The sequence below is a fragment of the Thermobia domestica genome, chromosome 10 (genome assembly GCF_964235325.1).
Source record: "Thermobia domestica chromosome 10, izTheDome1.hap1.1, whole genome shotgun sequence".
Lineage (NCBI taxonomy): Eukaryota > Metazoa > Arthropoda > Insecta > Zygentoma > Lepismatidae > Thermobia > Thermobia domestica.
Genome location: NC_137463.1, coordinates 43,750,755 through 43,770,252, shown reverse-complemented (window position 1 = coordinate 43,770,252; position 19,498 = coordinate 43,750,755). Strand labels below are relative to the sequence as shown.

The window sequence follows — 19,498 nt, the reverse complement described above, 5'->3', positions numbered from 1 at the left end:
TATATATACAAAATTTACAAAATTACGTTTTCATCTTCCAACAAAAACACTTAAACATCGGTTCAATTCCATCTTACCTAATCTCACTTATTTCTCTAACTGTAAGATAAGGATATCCACCATTTTAAACGATATGAGAATTTCAGTCTGGCCTAGTTCCATCTTGCCTCAAATGATGACAAGGGAATTTCTGTATCAAGGAAAGAAATATAAAGTATAACACTCTTTTACCGTCAAGTACCACAGTTGAAAGACTTTCCAGCTGCGCTAAAGACGTCTTCTCGCTATCACGCACTAGACTGCTTGAAAAGCATTTTGGTTTGATTGATTTTATTTTGAGTTTAGAGTCCCTTTCAGCAGCGAAGCCCATGAGACGTGAGCTTAATGTGAGATTCGAACTACACGTGCTCCAGCCGGGAATCGAATCTGGGTCTTCTACATCAAAAGCGCGCACGCTAACCGGTTAATCAAAAGGGAGCTCTGAAAAGTACTTTGAAATACAACTTTTGTTCAAAATGAATTCAACATTCTAATTGAAACGCAGTAAAGGAATATACATGTAAAGAAACTTGTAATTTGCGATTAGGTTTCGGATCCAAGTCCAATGACTTACCACAGTGTCTAGAGCACCAGCATACGTAAACATTAAAAGCGGTATCTATCCTCTGCCCAATGGAACTTAATGACAGGTTGAATGTCATTCTATATTTATCTACAAAGATTTATAGACAGTCAGCGACTGACGGAAATAAATAGATCGTTCCAGAACTCTTTGCACAAGTCAAAATTTACGTGAGTCGAATATTTATAACCTAAGATTAGTCACAAAAATGAGAAAACATACCTACTGTTTAATAATAGATCTCTACTGAAGTGCAAAAGTTCAATTACCTAATATGCTTCATAAATGGGGTATAGGAACCTCAATCCATTTGGCGTCAACCAATGCAAAATTTGCGTTTGACCTTGCCATATTCGATATGCGCTTTAGTTTGCAGTAATTGATATCAGTACTGCTTTTGCGATATGACGTCAGTAACATAAATTTTAAGTTTGGAATCATTTTGCTTACTGCTTGTTATTACGCAAATCGTCGTTTGCTACCGGAAGCTCCGCCATTTTTTCACAGATTCACCACCAAATGTCTTAACGTATATTTTCCGTTCCCTTGCGGTCTTCAAGTTTTGTGAAGACTGATTGAAATAAGGCCACAAAACCTAATATTCTTACAATGTCGATGGTAAAAGAAATAATAATGACTAATTAATAAAAGTAAGACGGAAACTTCGTTACTCGTGAATTTAGGCCAACGATTGTGGAATTCATATAAGGCAGGGAATGACTGTATCTTTTAAAAAAATCAGTTATTTCCTCGATTTCTCTATGTACGGCAATAATAAAATGTAGTTTAAGTACGGCTGAATGTTTGACAATTTTCCTTTCTTTCTCTTCCATTGAAAACTTACATTTTAGCGCCTTCTGAATTATAGATAAGAGTATTATAAATAATTCCTTGGTCAGTTTTCTTTAATCAGTTCTGGGTCTTGAGGAAGTCATATCAGTAAAAAGTAAATTTTTATAGTTTCAAACTAAAGGAAGAAAATCCGTCGAGCTCATGTGTTTTGGAATCTACATTAAGCTGTAGGTCTACACCTTAAATAGCTTCAACACTCAAAACGACACTAAATTCAAATCCTACCAACCACATGGAAGAATGCTGGAAACGACGCCTAACTCAAATCCCACCAAGCAAATGGAAGAATGCTGAAAACGATGCTAAACTCAAATCCCACCAACCAAACGGAAGAATGCTGAAAGCAACGCTAAGCTCAAATTCGACTAACTAAATGGAAGAGTGTTGAAAACGACACTAAACTCAAATCGGACCAACCAAATGGAAAAATGCTGGAACAGACACTGAACTCTAAATCCAACCATCCAAATGGAAGAAGACTTTACTAATATGCTAATTCTTGAAAGCGAGAGTAGTTTATTTTTGCTAGATGTGACTTCCCTCAAGATTCTCCATTGTTTTAACTACGAAAGGAGAGAAGAAAGTGTAATGATCGCGAAAAAAAAAATCGAATTCGCAAGTTCAACGACTTTACACTTTTCATGACCCATAAATACCGAAAATGTAGTTTTTGGATATCTGTCCGTCTTTTTGTCCGTTCGTATATTCTACCTGATGTACACTAGCCTAGGATCCATACCATTTGACATAGCTGAATCAAATTTTAAAGTTTTCATATGATCCTCCAGGGGAGGGAGGTTCGAATTTTCTTCCTGGCTATAAAGGTAGTTTATTGAATTGTGAAAATAAGAAAAAAGCTATTTTCTTAAAAACGGCTCTAATGTTTTTTGTTTATATTTCATAAATTAATATTTCATTAACAGGTCCAGATTATAATGTAGGGTAAGTAATTTCTCGAAAAAAAATCTAGAAGGGGTAGTTTACTCTTGGGGTGGTAATTTTTTTCATATGACATTCTCAAAAACTGGTCAGGCGATTTTGTTCACATTTCATAAATAAATATTTCATTAATATCCTAACAATATGACGTAAATGATTAGTCCCTTAAAAAAATCTATGAGGGGTGGTTTATTCAGGAGGTGTTTTTTTCGGACGATTTTTCTCAGAAACAACTCAAGTGATTTTGATTATATTTCATAAATAAATATTCCATTAATAACCTGACAGTATGGCTTAAGTCATTTTTTCTCAAAAAAAAAATGTATCTACAATGGATAGTTTATTCTTGGGATGGTCTTCCTGGAACTATTTTCTCAGACACATCTCAGACGATTTTATTTGTATTTCATAAATAAATATTTAATTAACAATCTCACAATAGTTCATTTGACTTGAAAAAATCTAAAAGGAGTAAATATTTTATTAATAAATCTATAATGTTACGGACGTTACTTTTTGTGGAAAAATTTACAGCTCATAGGGGTGAATTTATTTCCAGGGTGTTTCAGCAAGTAACACTTAGGCAATTTTGTTCATATTTCATAAATAAATCAGAGCAAAACTGGCAAGAGATATCGAGATGAGTTTTTTTCAATCGATTCAACATCCCAAGAATAGCTTCCATCCCCTCTCTGTGAGCTCTCTATTCAAACTGAAAATGGTTCAAATTAGTCATTTCCTATTTCAAATTTAATCCCAATAGAATGAAAACGATAACAGATAATGGCAAACTGTTTTCTGCAAACGACTCGAGGTCTCAATAGAACATACCATGACATCCCGTAACATTTTACAAAGCCTGAAACTGGTTGAATTTCATTACTACTTCCGATTTCAATACTGATTTCCGTATAGCAAAAAAGGTAAGAAATATAGAGATGGGATGTTTTGCCATTGATTCAACTTCCCATCAGTAGGTTCTACTTCCTTCCTTAAACATGTATTCAATCTGAAAGTGGGTCAAATTAATGATTTCCGGTTTTAACAAAAATAGAATAAAATCAATAGAACAAAAATAGTACAAAAATAGTACAAAAATAGTACAAAAATAGTACAAATAGAACAAAAATAATAAGGTATAGCGAATAATGGTTTTTATATGAATTCAGCGTCCAGGAACAGTTTCTATCTTTGATGTTATTAATCTTTAGCAACCAGTATTAATAGATGTATTACTTCAAATTTGAGTGTTGAATTCCCATAGTTTGGAAGTCTACTATATTTTCACACTGTAAAAGGAAATTCACTTATTTCATGTAAAACCCTACAAGGGCTGGTTTACTTTTGGGGATGAGTTTTCTACGAGTGAAGTTTTCTTATAATCCATATCATTCCACGATTACAAGCTATTCGGTACCTTCGTCGGCTTTTAAACGCTTCTCAGGGTAAAACGATGACGCTTTCAACCCATGTTCATTTTTTGCTTAATTTTGTATCTAGTATCACCTCCTTCAGTTTGGCGGTGTATTATCGCACCACCATTTATAGAGAATGGATTATTATTACAGCTCCTCTGCTCTTTGCAACTTATTTCAATTACTTTTGCTCATTTTTGCATATTAGACAAATTGACCTATAAATGCGTTTGTGTTTTAAGGAAAGTTTCCAAACAAAAATAATGAATATGAAAGAAATATCTCTTTATATCATGTTAGATATCAACAACAAAAGAAACTCTATAGACATATCCAGGTGTGGAAACATGTTCCTTATCTAACAGACATACAATATGTTATCATGATATATAACATATATACACATTTAACCTTATTCAAGGTTATACATTTTCAAAACCTCCCAGCATTATTGATACCTCAGCATTAAAAAAAGAATGTACACAGTAATACAATATACACTTGTAAAAGGTGAGTCGTGTTTGTTTCAATCATGTGTACATCATGATAATTATAATCAATAGAAATAAAAAAGATTATCTACTTGACAGATCGTCTTCTTATTGTTAAGAGAACAACAGATTCAAAGTTTCCTTTATCACAAAGAAGTGACTAATGCGAATATAGGTCAAGATTAAAAATAAACACTGATATAAGATGATGTTTCTAAGATATTTTTTATGAACTACAGCATGACCTGGATTAATTCGTGTACTATATGAAATCCAGAAATTCTATTGGCCAAATTCTACCAGCCAATCAGCTTTGGAACAAATGCCAATCCCTAATATTTTTGCTCCTTTAAAACAAGGCTAATTTAATTAATGGATTATTTTCTTATTTTTATTTTGGATTCATTAGTTTTCATTACAGGAAGCAGTAATCGGAACATATAACATAGGTTATTCTTTAATCAAACAATGAGAATTCTCCTACTTTTAACATTTGTGCACATTGTAACATGTGCCTGTCCAGAGGGGTAAGTAGCCTACGTTCTTCAAATACTATTTTTAATGTATTCATAAATCATATTTAACGTGTATTTCTATTTATCGTAAACAAGACATTTTAAAACGTTCATGATATAAAACCGACTGAAATAGATTCCATCTTATGCAGAGTTGTTTTGACGTATGATTAGCGTCATACTAAAGGCCTGACTACTGCAGGAAACATGTGTAAGTTGAACTCTTTAGTATGGCACTAATCACCCGTCAGAACGACTTTGCGTAAGGCCCGATAAATTTAACTCTTCAGGGTTTGAAATAAGTGCTAGCACAAGTACAGCCAAAGCTCTTTATTCACTGTCTCGTTATTCGCTTTTTCAAACCTCGCGGGAAAAATAATTGTTACGAAGATTTCACTCGCGAATCAAAACTATACCAAATTCATTCATTACTATTGATTCATAGGAACATATTTCATTTTTTTAGAATATAAAGTTTCTTTCGATCTACTTATGATGTACTATGTCTCTAAAACGCAATTGTCCTTTGAGTTAACACGCTTTGTTCCTTTATGAAAGATCCTAGGTCTTATAAAGAGTCGTTTTGACGTATGATTACCGTCATACTAAAGGCCTGACTACTGCAGGAATCATATGTTAGTCGAACTATTTAGTATGGCACTAATCACGCGTCAGAACGACTCTGCATAAGGTCCCTGTGTTTGTGTTTTTGAAAATGATTCAGTTGTCACAATACATTTAAGGAATTAACATGTATTTTCTCAGCTCTTCTTTTTCCCTTTCCAAGATTTTTAAATCGTGAACATTATAATGTCGAGTAAGAGTGAAGGGAAGATAGTTCGCACCAGGAAAAAGAAATGTTTTGCAGCTTTAGGTTAACAAGAATTTTAGGAATGATCCAAAAATGGATCAAAAGATTCCGATTTTGGTCATGAATTTTAGGAATGATTCAAAAATGCATCAAAAGATTGTGATCATGGCCAATAATTAGATTTTGGATCAGGGACCACAAAAGTTTGGAACAGCTCCTAAATCGAGCTTTTGTATCTTTTACGGAATAAGCTCATCATACTGAGTTAAGTGATACTTTGGGTTTGGGTACACTATATGCAGTACTCCAGATATAAGGCGTACAAGAAAATGTTTCATTGAATGAAATATATTGGATTTTTTTTTTGGATCAGGGGCCACAAATGTTTTGAACGGTCCATAAATCGAGTTTTCGTATATTTTACAGATACGAAATATACGCACATCATACTTAATAAATTGTTAGTTTTGATTTGGCTACACTATACGAGGTTCTCAAAATATGGGGCATACAAGAAAATGTTTGTTTGTATGAAATACGAGGGTAGTTCAATAGTTATTGTCCCTGACCTATAAGGAGTGTCATTTTTCCAAAAAGTCTCCTTTCATAGTAATCCTCTTCTTCCACCTTTGCTGTAAAGCCACTATGCCAGCTTCAAAGAAAGTATCTGGCTGAGCCGTAAGCCATTCCTCCACAGCTTCAATAACAGCTGCATTTGAGTGAAACTTCTTCCCCTTGAGGTGCTCCTTCAACTTTGGGAACAAGTGAAAATCACTAGGGGCGAGGTCAGGTGAGTAGGAAGGATTTTCCAACACTCGAAACCAGCAGCATGGATTGCGGCACCAGTAAGATGGCTTTTGTGGACCGGATCATTATCTTGGTGGAACAGCAATGTTCGCAGCAACATCTCGCGTCGTTTCTTCTTCATTGCTTCGCGTAACTTAGGGGTTAGGGCTGCATAATAGGGCCCCGTGATAGTGTGTCCAACCTCCAGGTAGTCAATAAGGAGCACATCCTATGCATCCCAAAATACTGTAGCACCAGTTCTTTACCACCTGGTAGGAAAGAGCTCCATCAAGGGCACCCATGTTGTGGTTTCCAAGGGGGGGCAAGTATAAGCGACATTTCAAATGTAGTCTCAAATTTTGCGGTAACTATTCTAAAATAACTATTGGGTTTTCGATCTTCCGAAGCACAATTTCCTCTAAAGGGGGGGGGAAGCGTCCCATTTTGTCCCCCCTGATGGGCGCCCTTGAACTCCATCACCCAATACACTGATCATGACCTCATGAATCTCCTTTGGGCTTAACTCCTTTTTCTGGAGGTACTTGGTGACAGCTCGTTGTTCGGTTTTCTCCATTTTTCAAGCTAGATGCCACCTCTCACAACTGAAACGACTAAAAAGAATATTAATATAGCAGCTATGTTTCTGAAATTTAGCACATAGGCAGCTAAGACATTAGGCTACAATATGCCCCATTAGTCATCCCAGCTTAAGTACTCAAAATATGCCAGGGACAATAATTCTTGAACCTCTTCGTATATAGAATTTTGTGTTTCAGAGGCCACAAAATTTTTGAACGGTCCCTAAATCGAGTTTTCATATTTTTTACGGAATAAGCTCACCATACTGATAAATTGGTGATTAAATTGTTAGTTTTGGTTTTGCTATACTATATACATGGTTCTCAAAATATGGGGCGTACAAGAAAATGTTCGATTGTATTAAATATATTGAATTTTGTGGACAGGGGCCACAAAATTATTGAACGGTCCCTAAATCAAGTTTTTATATTTTTTTTTTCGGAATTAGCACATCATACTGAGTAAATTGTTACTTTTGGTTTGCCTACAGTATACGTGGTTCTCAAACTATGAGGCGTACAAGAAAATGTTTGATTGTATGAAATACATTAAATTTAGTAGATGAGGGGTCACAAAATTTTTGAACGGTCCCTAAACCGAATTTTCATACTTTTTACGGAATTAGCACATCATAGTGAGGAAATTGTTACTTTTGGTTTGGCTATACTATATGTAGTTCTCAAAATATGGGGCGTACAAGAAAATGTTGGATTGTATGGAAAATATTAAATTTTGTGGTTCATGGACCACAACATTTTTGAACAGTCCCTAAATCGAGTTTTCATATTTTTTACGGAATAAGCACATCATTCTGAGTAAATTGTTAGTTTGGTTTGGCTACATTATATGTAGTTCTCAAAATATGGGGCGTACAAGAAAATGTTTGATTGTATGGAAAATATTAAATTTTGTGGTTCAAAGGCCACAGAATTTTTGAACGGTCCTTAAATCGAGTTTTCGTATTTTTTAAGGAATAAGCCTCTGTTGCCAAGCTAAGTGTGTCCCTGACCAACCTTGGCCAGCAAATATTGCGATGATGATCTTTATTTCAGAGATGAGTTACTTGCTCACCGAATTTGGTTTAGATGCGGCCAGTAGTTAACCGAGAAATGAAATACTATAAACACACACACACACACACACCTGCGTGCGCGCACAGACAAAAAACTGGGAAGAATCTATAAGATCCTATATGGTAACGGCATGAAAACAGTGAAAGATCTGAACCTAGGTTTAAGGCAGCAAGAGACAGAAGTACCTTGCTGTTTTGTTTTAATGCATCACGAGGTTGTTTAATTACTTATGCTCCATAGATCACTAAATTCTCTTGGTTTCAAAAATTAAAACAAGAACGAATTACCAGTGTTTTGTCGCCCAAATAAGAAATCCTGAGTCACTACCATTTGCAAGGATTGGTTTCAGAATTGTTTTGTTCTCGTAGTTGAAACTTAGATTTTAATCCGATTCTAGTTTTGGATAATGTACCAGGTAACCCCCGTGAGCTTGGACTAGCGCATACCTTATAGAGGTGGTATTTTTGTTACCAAACACTACGTCTTTACTCCAACACATAGACCAGGAATAACTCAAGCCTTTAAACTCCACTGCGTAAACTCATACTTGATATTATTGAAAACGACCCCAACCTAAATATTAAGAGATGCTGAAAACATATTGACATAACAAAGTGTATTGCTTATAAGAAAGTTATTGCAGGAGTGAATCAAACCACATTGACGAGACGCTGGAAAAATATGTAATTCACTTTGATTGTGAACAACAATAATGATCTCGAATACAAATATTAGAAACAGTGACTAATACATTGTTCAAATTCCAAATAACGATAAAGAGATTTCGAACAATTGGAATCGAATGACATTCAATAGTTGTTGAAAGGCAAGATGAAGGCTTAACTGAAATGTGATTGGAAGCAATTATTAACATTGATTATAGTAAAGAAGAACCGATAACCAGTAGATCTACAAAAAGTAATATTGACCTTTTAGAAAATGAGTGAAGGGTTAGGAATGATTAATTATATATATATATATATATATATATATATATATATATATATATATATATATATATATATATATATATATATATGTGTGTGTGTGTGTGTGTGTGTGTGTGTGTGTGTGTGTGTGTGTGTGTGTGATTTTTTCATAAAAATTGAGCCGTCTTTTCGAAAGGAAAACTAATTCATTACCAGTTTGAGTTACTAGATCTTTTAGAAACTAAGAAACAATAATAATAAAAAATTAACTGAGGTAAGCGACAGGGTTTATGGTGTTTGAAGGCGGCGCTCCAACTTCCCTTTAAACGCTATTAACAAATGAGAAGGCTGCGGTGTTGCTACGTCTTTGCACGCATTACGTAAGATTATGCACAAAAGAAACGATTCACCATTCGGTCGCGTCTGCTAGCCCACACCCCTTTACCACGCGGCAGTATTGTATCACAGCATTCAGTTCATTCGTCTAATTTAATAGCAAAGTGTATCAAAAATGGCAGAAATCGAATCGTGTACTGAGGGAATTTTTATTACAAGATGGTAAATGGCTGGAGAACAATGTCCAAAATTGTAATGGCAAGTGGCAAAAAGCTTGGTGCGTGAGGTCTGTGAAACTACGCCCCACAAGCTTGCTGCGTCTCTTCTCTCAGACAAACGTAAACTACTTTGGGTAGCAAATGCTAGTTCTTCTGTTTGGTGTGTTTTCACTAACGAGGAAACCTTTCTCTTCTTTGTTGATACAGACAGTTATTCAAATTCTTTATGTGGCCATCCGAGTGTGATGCAGGATGATGCCCCTGGTTCTAGATCATCTTGTTGCTGTTGAGGCACAATGCTGACATTATTATCCAACCACTTACCATCTCGTGATAAAAATTCCCTCAGTACACGATTCGATTTCTGCCATTTTTGATACACTTTGCTATTAAAATTCTTTACTTGCTGCTGAATGTACTCGTTTTCATCTGTGTTTGTCTTCTCCAGTCTCAGTCTGCTCGAGACATATGTTGCGAGCATTTTTAGCGGTTAGAGTTCTTTTCTCACGCCAAATATCACACAGCTCTCTCTGGGATATAGATATCGTATCTGAAATTATTAAACACATCATCAGGTTGCAGTTTGCTGCAGCTAATGTCAATATTATCGCATACGAGAACATTCATTTATTGCACATAAACAAATCTCGAGGTGGATATAGGTGGATATCTTTATTGTTTTCCCTTAAAATGGAATATTACATACCTTTTTGTACGAACAGCAACTTCCGATGTTGTACGCGTGCTACTTGTGGTAAAAGCATTTCATTTTTCAGTCAATTTGTACTTCAATCATAGTACATCCCTGCAGCAGCAAATGCAGCAGTTCTCGATTCCTAACAGTCGAGCAAACGTTGAGCACGATGGGTTAACTTTGATCCTCTAAATCTGACCACTATTAGTAATACCTGTTGCTGTATCACAATCCGTCTTTTATACATGCAAACCCTGTAGAACGTCATACTTTTTTAAATGTTGTTCCTGTCATCCATGATTTCTTTGCGACTCATTACGGGTACAATGGGTGCAATTTCAAGCAACTTGATTTTGCACTTTTGCACAGATAGATTGTGCATTTCGTTCACTGTGAGTTGTGAGCGCAGTCAGCCTCCAGAGGAGCAAACCCACAATGCCTCCCTCGAATGTAGTCACTGTTTATAATTCATACAACCATTATAAACTCATTTTTATAGTTCATACACATTTCTGTCTTTTGGATTATTTTGTTAGTTGACACACAAAAATATTTAAGAGTTCATATTGTTAAAGCAAACCAACGTCACAAACTCTCAGCTGGGCCGAAGTCAGAGTTTGCTACGGCTCTGTGACAGTTGCATAAAACGACTATTTAAGAGTAACTTATGCAGACATTTTCGTGTCTAAGTGACTGTTGTTCTCACGCTTTACGCGGGAAATTCAGCTTGGATTCTCAGTAGGAATATATGTAGTCAAGTTCTTCTTGAGAAAGGAACATTAAACTGAATACTAACAAGAGAGAAATAGCCATCCGTAGCTTATTATTGAAGTTCCCTACATATACGGCCCAAACAAATCGAGAATACTGTCATATGCAGAGTTCAGGAAAATTGAATTCCTCTTAAGGTTCATTACAGATAAGCTGATAGAAGATCAAAACAAGTGTTCTTCACAACACGATCAAGCACGTGGACTGATAAACATGAATTTTGGTGTTTCTCTTTTCACCACTCTCACCTGTGAAAGTATAGAATGTATGCAAATATATCTAAAGGATTAATAATAGCTGTTATAAGAGCTCTACGTACATATTTAAAAATACTTTATTTTATTAATCTGTATTAGTGAGGTTAGTAACGCATTTTTTAGTATAATAGTAAATTTAAATGAGGAGTTGCCGTTTCTTTAGTACTCGGGGTTGTGAAATAACGTAGGAGTTGCTACCAATTACAGGGTTAGGAATTCAATGGGCACTTACTGTGTTCAATCCAAGAGCAAATACAATGTGAACGAGAAAAGTTTTAGAATACTAATATGATAACGGTTGAACTTGATATGATAAGAATAATATTCCATATCTCGTCTGACTCTCTTATACCTAGGTAAACAGGTGCTCTTACACTGAAAAGAAAACAAACTAGAATTTCAACAGACTTGGTGTGATTCACAACTTCTTCCGACTCTTAAGTGAGAGATTTATGGAAATTAACTTTATAACAAATGAGATCCTTATTTCCAGAAAGTGAATTTTAAAACACGACTGAAGTTAAAAAAAAACTTTCAGTAGATAAATAATACTATTAATCAATACTGCTTTCAAAGACAATAATTATAAAGGGTAATTATTGACAGCACGGTTTGATAGTGTTTACAAAGGACAGCAATGCTTTCTCAATATCAGGTGTAAGAGAATTGGGGTAAAAAATAAATTTTACACGATACTACATCTTGGAAATGTTTCCCTCAATGCTTGTAAGATTTTAATGACCCACCAGTCCTTGTATTTCAACCAAAGAATTCAAGATTAGAGCTCGTTTTGACTAGGTTGTACAAAAAATCACTATAACCAAGACAATAGTAAAATAAATGCTGCATAACTTGCTATGTTATTTTGTTAATGATCGTATAAGAGCATCTCATTTTTAAAATTTTGGGACATGACTAACACTAATTCTTTCAAAGAACTATCCCATGGAATAAGTATGGGAGCAACAGAATGCAGCAACTACTTTCCATTCTATTGCATAGCACTTTATGATCACATCTTTCTGGGTAAGATGTTAACATGTCACTCGATCCGCCAGAATATTCAGATGGTAACCCCCTCTTACAGTCACTACATATGACGTCATATATTTATTTTGAATTGCTAATGTTTCAACACAATCCGAAAACTTAAATGTACATATCGAAAAATATAGCCATTTACCCTATAGCAAGAAAAAGCAACACATCCAATAATGTATGTAGTCATATTAAGAAAATAAAGATTCATCTGTCACATACATTCTTACCCTTAAATATGTTTGAATTAACAAAAGGTATATAAATGGGAAGGCCTCTCTTTTAAAATTGTGTAAAACTAAAATATATTACCAAGTTGGAAAATTTAAATATAATTTTATCTTCATTTGTATGAACATTACTATACTATGCTCAATCATTCACTGTAGAATAATTTTTGTTGTAACTAAATGTTAAACTAATTAACTGAAATTCTTATAATGAACTTTTAAAAATTTTCTTACAGACAATTGGAATATTGGATAACAAATTGGTACGTTGAAAATCCTGGCCTAAATGAAGGATGTTTAAACCCCGTGGAAGAGATCAGAGCACCCGCACCAGGACTTGTAGAAGTAGATCCAACTGAAAGGCACCAGACTATAGTAGGATATGGTGCGGCCTTAACAAACTCTGCTGCTTATCTCATTCATTACAGCGAACGTAGAGAAGAGCTTCTCCAGATGCTTTTCAATACGACGTCAGGAATTGGTATTAGCTTCATTCGACTCCCAATGGCTGCTTCAGATTTCATGGCCAGGGGACCAGCTTATACATATGATGACACATACGATCCAGAACTCAAGAACTTTACAATTGAGCCAGAACTTGAATTTGTTATTCCAACCATATTGGGAGCCAAGGAAATCAATCCAGACTTGAAGATCTTGGCATCACCATGGTCAGCACCCGCCTGGATGAAGGACAATAACAACATTGAGAGAGGAAGATTTCTTCCTAATATGACAGATGTTTATGCTAATTATTTTGTGAAATATATCCAAGGCTTCTTGGAGGAAGGTGTTCACATTGATGTAATTACATTACAAAATGAACCACTACTAGAAGTTCCCTATCCCTCCATGATTCTAGATGAACAAGCAGCCATTAACTTGGTGAGATCTCTTGGTCCTAAACTTGAGGAAGCAGGATTAGATACTCAGATCGCTATTTGGGATTGGAACTGGGACTACCCCAATTATCCACTGACGGTACTGAATGATAGTGTTGCCAGACAATACATTAGTGCAGTTGCATGGCATGGCTACGCTATTTATGATCCAGATGACTCACAGGTTGTTGTCGATGCATATCCAGAGTAAGTATCAATACTAATTCTTACTTTGTGTTTACAAAATGCCAGAATTCGCCGTAAACAGAGAATGACAGCTCGAAATAGAAATGTTATACAATGTGTTCAATGTCATGTCCTTCAAGTAACTAATTCGTGATTTCTATAATTTCTCAGGCATTTAGTGTCGAAGGGACAATAATAATTTATTAGTTGCGTCATGTGGTTTCAAATTTTTGTGCTTATTCTTTCCTCTATATGTAATATATTGTAAATTCTTCCGTTACACTTGCGCTCCGGTCTGTGTGTCACTTTCTCATTAAATATTTTTCTAGATGCCTTTATGTATTGCTAATATTAATAATAATTCTTAAGTGTTTTAGGCCTAATATTTGAAGATGTGAAGGGTTTTGGAAATTTAAATTTTTGAGCTCTATTCGAGTTGTGTAAGTTGCTCCTCATATTCTTATTGGAATGTCTGAACCCTACTTAATCTCTGTATATTCTTCTTCGTTTGTAGTTTTAGATGAGTCCTAATGTTCAAGTCATGGCCTAAATGTTATTAATAGAATTGCAGTATATTAGTTCTGCCTTAGAGGACAATTGAAATATTTTGTGTGCAATTGTTTTATTTTCCCCGTGTTTTTCCTATACCTTGTAAAATAATGTTCCAATTTTTACCTTTACTCTAAACCATACTCTTACCCGTAATTAAAGTATTTCATGCTCTGGATACACTTATTCTTGTTGTTGGATTTGTGTTTAGTTTTGTAGCTAATAATATATATTTTGACACTTGTATGTATCTTATTTGTATCTTACCATTTATTTAGAGTCTCCATTAAAATTATGCGTTTCAAGTAGAAAGGATGTTCTCAGCATCAACGAATTTTCTTTACTTTCGAACAATGATAGGAAATAAGATTTTAAACTTAAGGTTTTTATAAGATTCCTTAGAGGAGGTTTCCGAATTTTCTTCTTACCTTCGAAAATAAGGGAATTATACTTACGAGTGAAATTAAACGACTGCGATAATCTCATGAAACGACTCTAACGATTTTGTATATATTTCCTACATCAATAGATGAACAAACGCCGTGTACGTGGGTTTTCTCAGGATTCTGCCGCTTCCTCCCACTTTCTTCATTCCACCATTTCATTCATTTCTCATCATCACTGTCTCCTTTAGCTTACCCGACATAACCGTGAGACGTAAAAATTAAAGATTTCATTTCATTTCATTTTCCTACATCAATGTTTCATTAACAACTTTATATCTTGGTAGGGGGCCGCGGTGGCTCAGTGCTAGAGCGTTCACCTCTGGTGCATGGGGTCCCGGGTTCAAACCCTGCTCCCGCCAAGTGAACTTTGTGGTGGACAAACACCGTGTGCGTGGGTTTTCTCGGGGTTCTCCCGTTTCCTCCCACTTTCTTCATTCCACCATTTCATTCATTTCTCATAATCACCGTCTCCTTTAGCCTAACCGGCATAACCGTGGGACGTAAAACTCAAAGATTTCATTTCATTTATATCTTGGTATATAAGTACATTTTTCAACGTAAAAACAAGAAGAAATAGTTTGGCGAACTCTTCTCAAGGAAAGGTGAACTCCATACAATTTTCTTACGTGTAATTTGGTTGCTGCCACATATCACTTTGGTTGCTGCCAATAAACAAAATGTGGATGCCATCACACTAAGCTTTCTTATCTTAATTTCTTAAACCAAATCATGTTATACTTAAATTATTACAGAAATGTTTATTTGTGAAATACGAATAAGATTATAAGACTTTTGCAGAAAACTTCGTCCAAAGAAAACTCACCCATAACAGTAAACTACCTCTTGTGAATTTATTCAAGAGAAATGAGTTATGCCTTATATCTGAGCTATTAATGAAATATTAGTTTATGAAATTACAACGAAATCTCACGAGTCGCATTTAATAAAATAACAAAATAATAATAATAATAATAATAATAATAATAATAATAATAATAATAATAATAATAATAATAATAATAATAATAATAATAATAGTAATAATAATAATAATATAACAATAGAAAACTTTTCCCCAAGAGTAAAATATCCGTCTGGATATTTTGACAAATGATTTAAGTAACAGTATAAGGTTGTTAATAAAAATTTGTTAATAAAATATGAACATAATAATCTGTCGTTTTTGAGAGTATTGAACAGAAAAGAAATTCAGCCCAAAGAGTGAACTACGCATTGTGGATGTTGTTATGATAATTGACTTATTTCATATTGTTGGGCTATTAATGAAACATTTATTTAGGAAATATGAACAAAGCTACTTGAACCCTTTTGGAGAAAAACTATTTAAAAAGAACTTACACTCAAGAGTAAACTGTCACTTGTGGATGTTTCTGTTAGAAAATGGATATGCTGTATTGTATGGTTACTAATGAAACATCTGTTTATGAAGTATAAGGAAAATCGACTGACTTATGCTTATGATAATTACCCAGAAAGAACTTGGTTCCGTTGAATAAACTACCTCTTCTTGGATTTTCCTTGTGAAATGTACTTATATCAAGATGTAAACTTGTCAATGAAATATTGATGTGGGAAAATGAAATGAAATGAAATGTTTAAGTTTTACGGAAGTTTGGAAAACTTCGTCCGAAACACAACTCACTCCTAAAAGTAAACTAACCCATATTGATAGTTTAATGATAAGTAATTTAGTCAACATTACAGTGTTAGTAATAAAATATTTATATGTGAAACAAAGAGACTCGTTTCAGTCATTCTTGACAAAAACGTCCAGAAAACTCACCCAAAATAGTAAACTGTCCTTTGTGGATATTTGATGAAAAATGACCTATTCTGTATTAAATAGTTATTAATGAAATGGTTTATGAAATAAAAAGAAAATCAACTGATTCGTGTTTGAGATAGTCATCCGGAAAGAATTTACTCCAGAATAAACTACCCAGAAAGAACTTCTGGATTTTTCTGAGAAACGATTTATTTCACAGTATAGGGTTGTTAATTTAAATATTGATGTAAGAATTAGAAACAAAATTGATATTTTTTTAAAAAAAAACGCAGTTGTTTATTTCCATCCTTCGCTAAACTAATTCTACCGAGAAAGGGATAACAAGAAAATTCAAGAACCTTCTCTAGGAAATCTTATATATAAAAAAGTTTAAAATCTCATCTGTCATTGTTCGAAAGTAAAGAATATGGCCCGATGTTGACTTCACACAATGTTATTATCCCCAATTCCTCAATTGTATTATTATTAACTTTGTCATTAACGGGTTGACATAACATACAATAGAATAACTTAATGATAACCAACATGAAAATGCTCACATATATATGCCAAACAAAAATATGAAATTTATTTGATTCACATATAAAATATTGTGGAGCATGCTTAACTCCAAATTTATAACAAAATACTTAGGAGATATGAAAGACATAAAACCGACCTCATCGTTTAAGAAAGAAATTCTTTAAAAACTTCTAGAAATAATCTGTAAAGGAATAATTTCTCAGTTTACATAGATCATATTAGAGAACAAAATCTAACAAGATCTAACATGTTAATATAGAATATTGCTCTTCTGATATAGTCTTTTAGTGTGAGCTTGTGGTTGGTGTAAGAATTAGAAGTGTGTGCTCAATGAGACAATTAGCACATTGTAGTCGATGAACAATACCTATTTTAAACCAAATTGATTGTGCGTCTGTCAAATCAAGTCAATTTATTACATTTTCTGCTGGTTTCTCCTTCCTAAAACCAAACTTAGTTTTATTCTTTAGTTCTTGAACCCTAGCTAATTATTCAACATGTCCTTCTTTCATCTTTCAATTGTGTTTAGTTGTCAAATAATTGTATTTGTAATTTAGAATTCATTTGGTTCTTATCATTTGAATTATAGTATTGGGTTATACTTTTCAAAAAGTTTAGTTCTCATTATTAAAAATGAGTTATATTTTTTAGAAAGTTTAGTTCCTATTATTAAAAATGGGTATATATTTCACAAATTTTAGTTCTCATTTTTAAAAATGGGTTATACTTTTAAGAAATTATAGTTCTCATTATTAACAATGGGTTATACTTTTCAGAAAGTTGCTTTCATTATTAAAAATGGGTTGTATTTTTTTAAGAAATTAGTTCCCATTATTAAAATTGGGTTATACTTTTCAGAAAGTTTAGTTCCCGTTATTAAAAATGGGTTGTACTTTTCAGGAAGTTAAGTTCTCATTTTTAAAAATGGGTTGTACTTTTCAGAAAGTTTAGTTCTCATTATTAAAAATGAGTTGTACTTTTCAAAAAGTATAGTTACCAGTATTAAAAATGGATTATTCTTTTCAGAAAGTTTAGTTTTCATTATTAAACACATATTGTGCAATATCCATGATGAAAGTGATGAAAGCTTAAATTTGTAAACAGTATATTTCTGGTTGACAAAAACTGAGCGAGAACTATCGTTATACTATTTCTTAACTTATATTGTAGGATCAGTAAATTAAAAAGCAAATAAATTATCGATATTCAAATATTGATTTTTTTAAAACTGGAAAAATGAAAAAAGGTGAATTAACAAAACTTTTTTTTAGAAACGTTATTCTTGTAAATCTTCTGTTTTCATTCTAGGCTTGATTACTACGTCACTGAATATAGTGGCGGTGCCGGCAACAGCAATACGGCTGAAGTCTTCAGTTACATGCTTGGATATTATTTCCTGAGACAAACACAAATTGGTGCAAGAGGAGGCACTTTATGGAATCTTGTGCTGGATGAAAATTATGGTCCAACCTACGAAGGGGGCGGCTGTAAAGGTTGCAGAGGTGTAGTCACTCTGTATTCAGACGATAGCCAGATAGTGAAGAATGTCGAATACTTCGTTATTGGACACATGAACAAAGCTGCTTCATCAGGAGCTGTTCGAATCGGAAGCCCTGAGAAGCTTGGTGATAACAATAATCTTCTGTCTGTAGCATTCGAAAACCCTGATGACACAATTGGTATTGTTGTGTTTAACACTAAGCAAAGCGTGGGAGTAGATGTGCAAGTAAGACTGAACGGTCAGACATATGAGGCTGTGAATATTCCATCGTTTGGTGCAGTTACGTTTAGAGGTTAAGTACTATATGTACACAAGATAGTACCAGAAAATATCTGATATTATTGTCTAAAATAAACCAAGAACCCTTTATTAAAGTGTCTTACAACTAATACGTAATATTATTTTATCCAATGTACACATAGGAATTTCAGGATTTCTGACCTTAGTACCTCCCTTAGGCATAGCTTTGGGTGTATATATTCCTCAGATACCTTATATTGCCTAAACTTTCTAAAACATGGAACCAGTTCTCAACTACATATATGTTTGTTAGGAAGGACAGTTTTCATCTAATAATTTGGAAGTATTGTAAATAATAACAGACTGAACGTTTGAGAACTGTTAAATTGGAACCATTTGAAACCACAATTATTTTATGATTTAGTAGATTACGGGAATCGTTGTACAAAGTTTTAACAAAATTTACGACCGTAGTTTTCGTATATTTGTTGTTAAACTGGCCTAAAATAACCACGCTCTAAAATATTTAGATAAAAATGAGAGTATACTAAACTGAAAGTACCAATTTTTATTTTTACCTCTCTTTCAGCGTTCAAATGCTGTTATTATCGGTCTTGTCAAATGACTTAAGATTTGATATTAGAAATATACATCAAACTTTCTTTGTACCTGTTAGAGTCCCACACGCGATCGTGAAGGAAAGATAAAATCTTATGCAACATTTATATCAATTCCATAATGCTTATGATAACAGCAAGGATTTCTTAGCAAAAATGTCGCTAACTCAATCTGGAAATAAATTATTTTCGA

General features: G+C 33.9%; 1 protein-coding gene across 1 annotated transcript; it reads left to right on the top strand.

Moving 5' to 3' along the window:
* Positions 1–4,723: 4,723 nt before the first annotated feature.
* LOC145661980 (uncharacterized) lies at positions 4,724–18,846 on the top strand. Its single transcript, XM_081727324.1, has 3 exons — positions 4,724–4,846; positions 12,793–13,644; positions 18,256–18,846. The coding sequence occupies exons 1-3, from the start codon at positions 4,788–4,790 to the stop codon at positions 18,743–18,745; spliced, it is 1,401 nt and encodes a 466-aa protein (XP_081583450.1). The 5' UTR covers positions 4,724–4,787; the 3' UTR covers positions 18,746–18,846.
* The last annotated feature ends 652 nt before the right edge of the window (positions 18,847–19,498 follow it).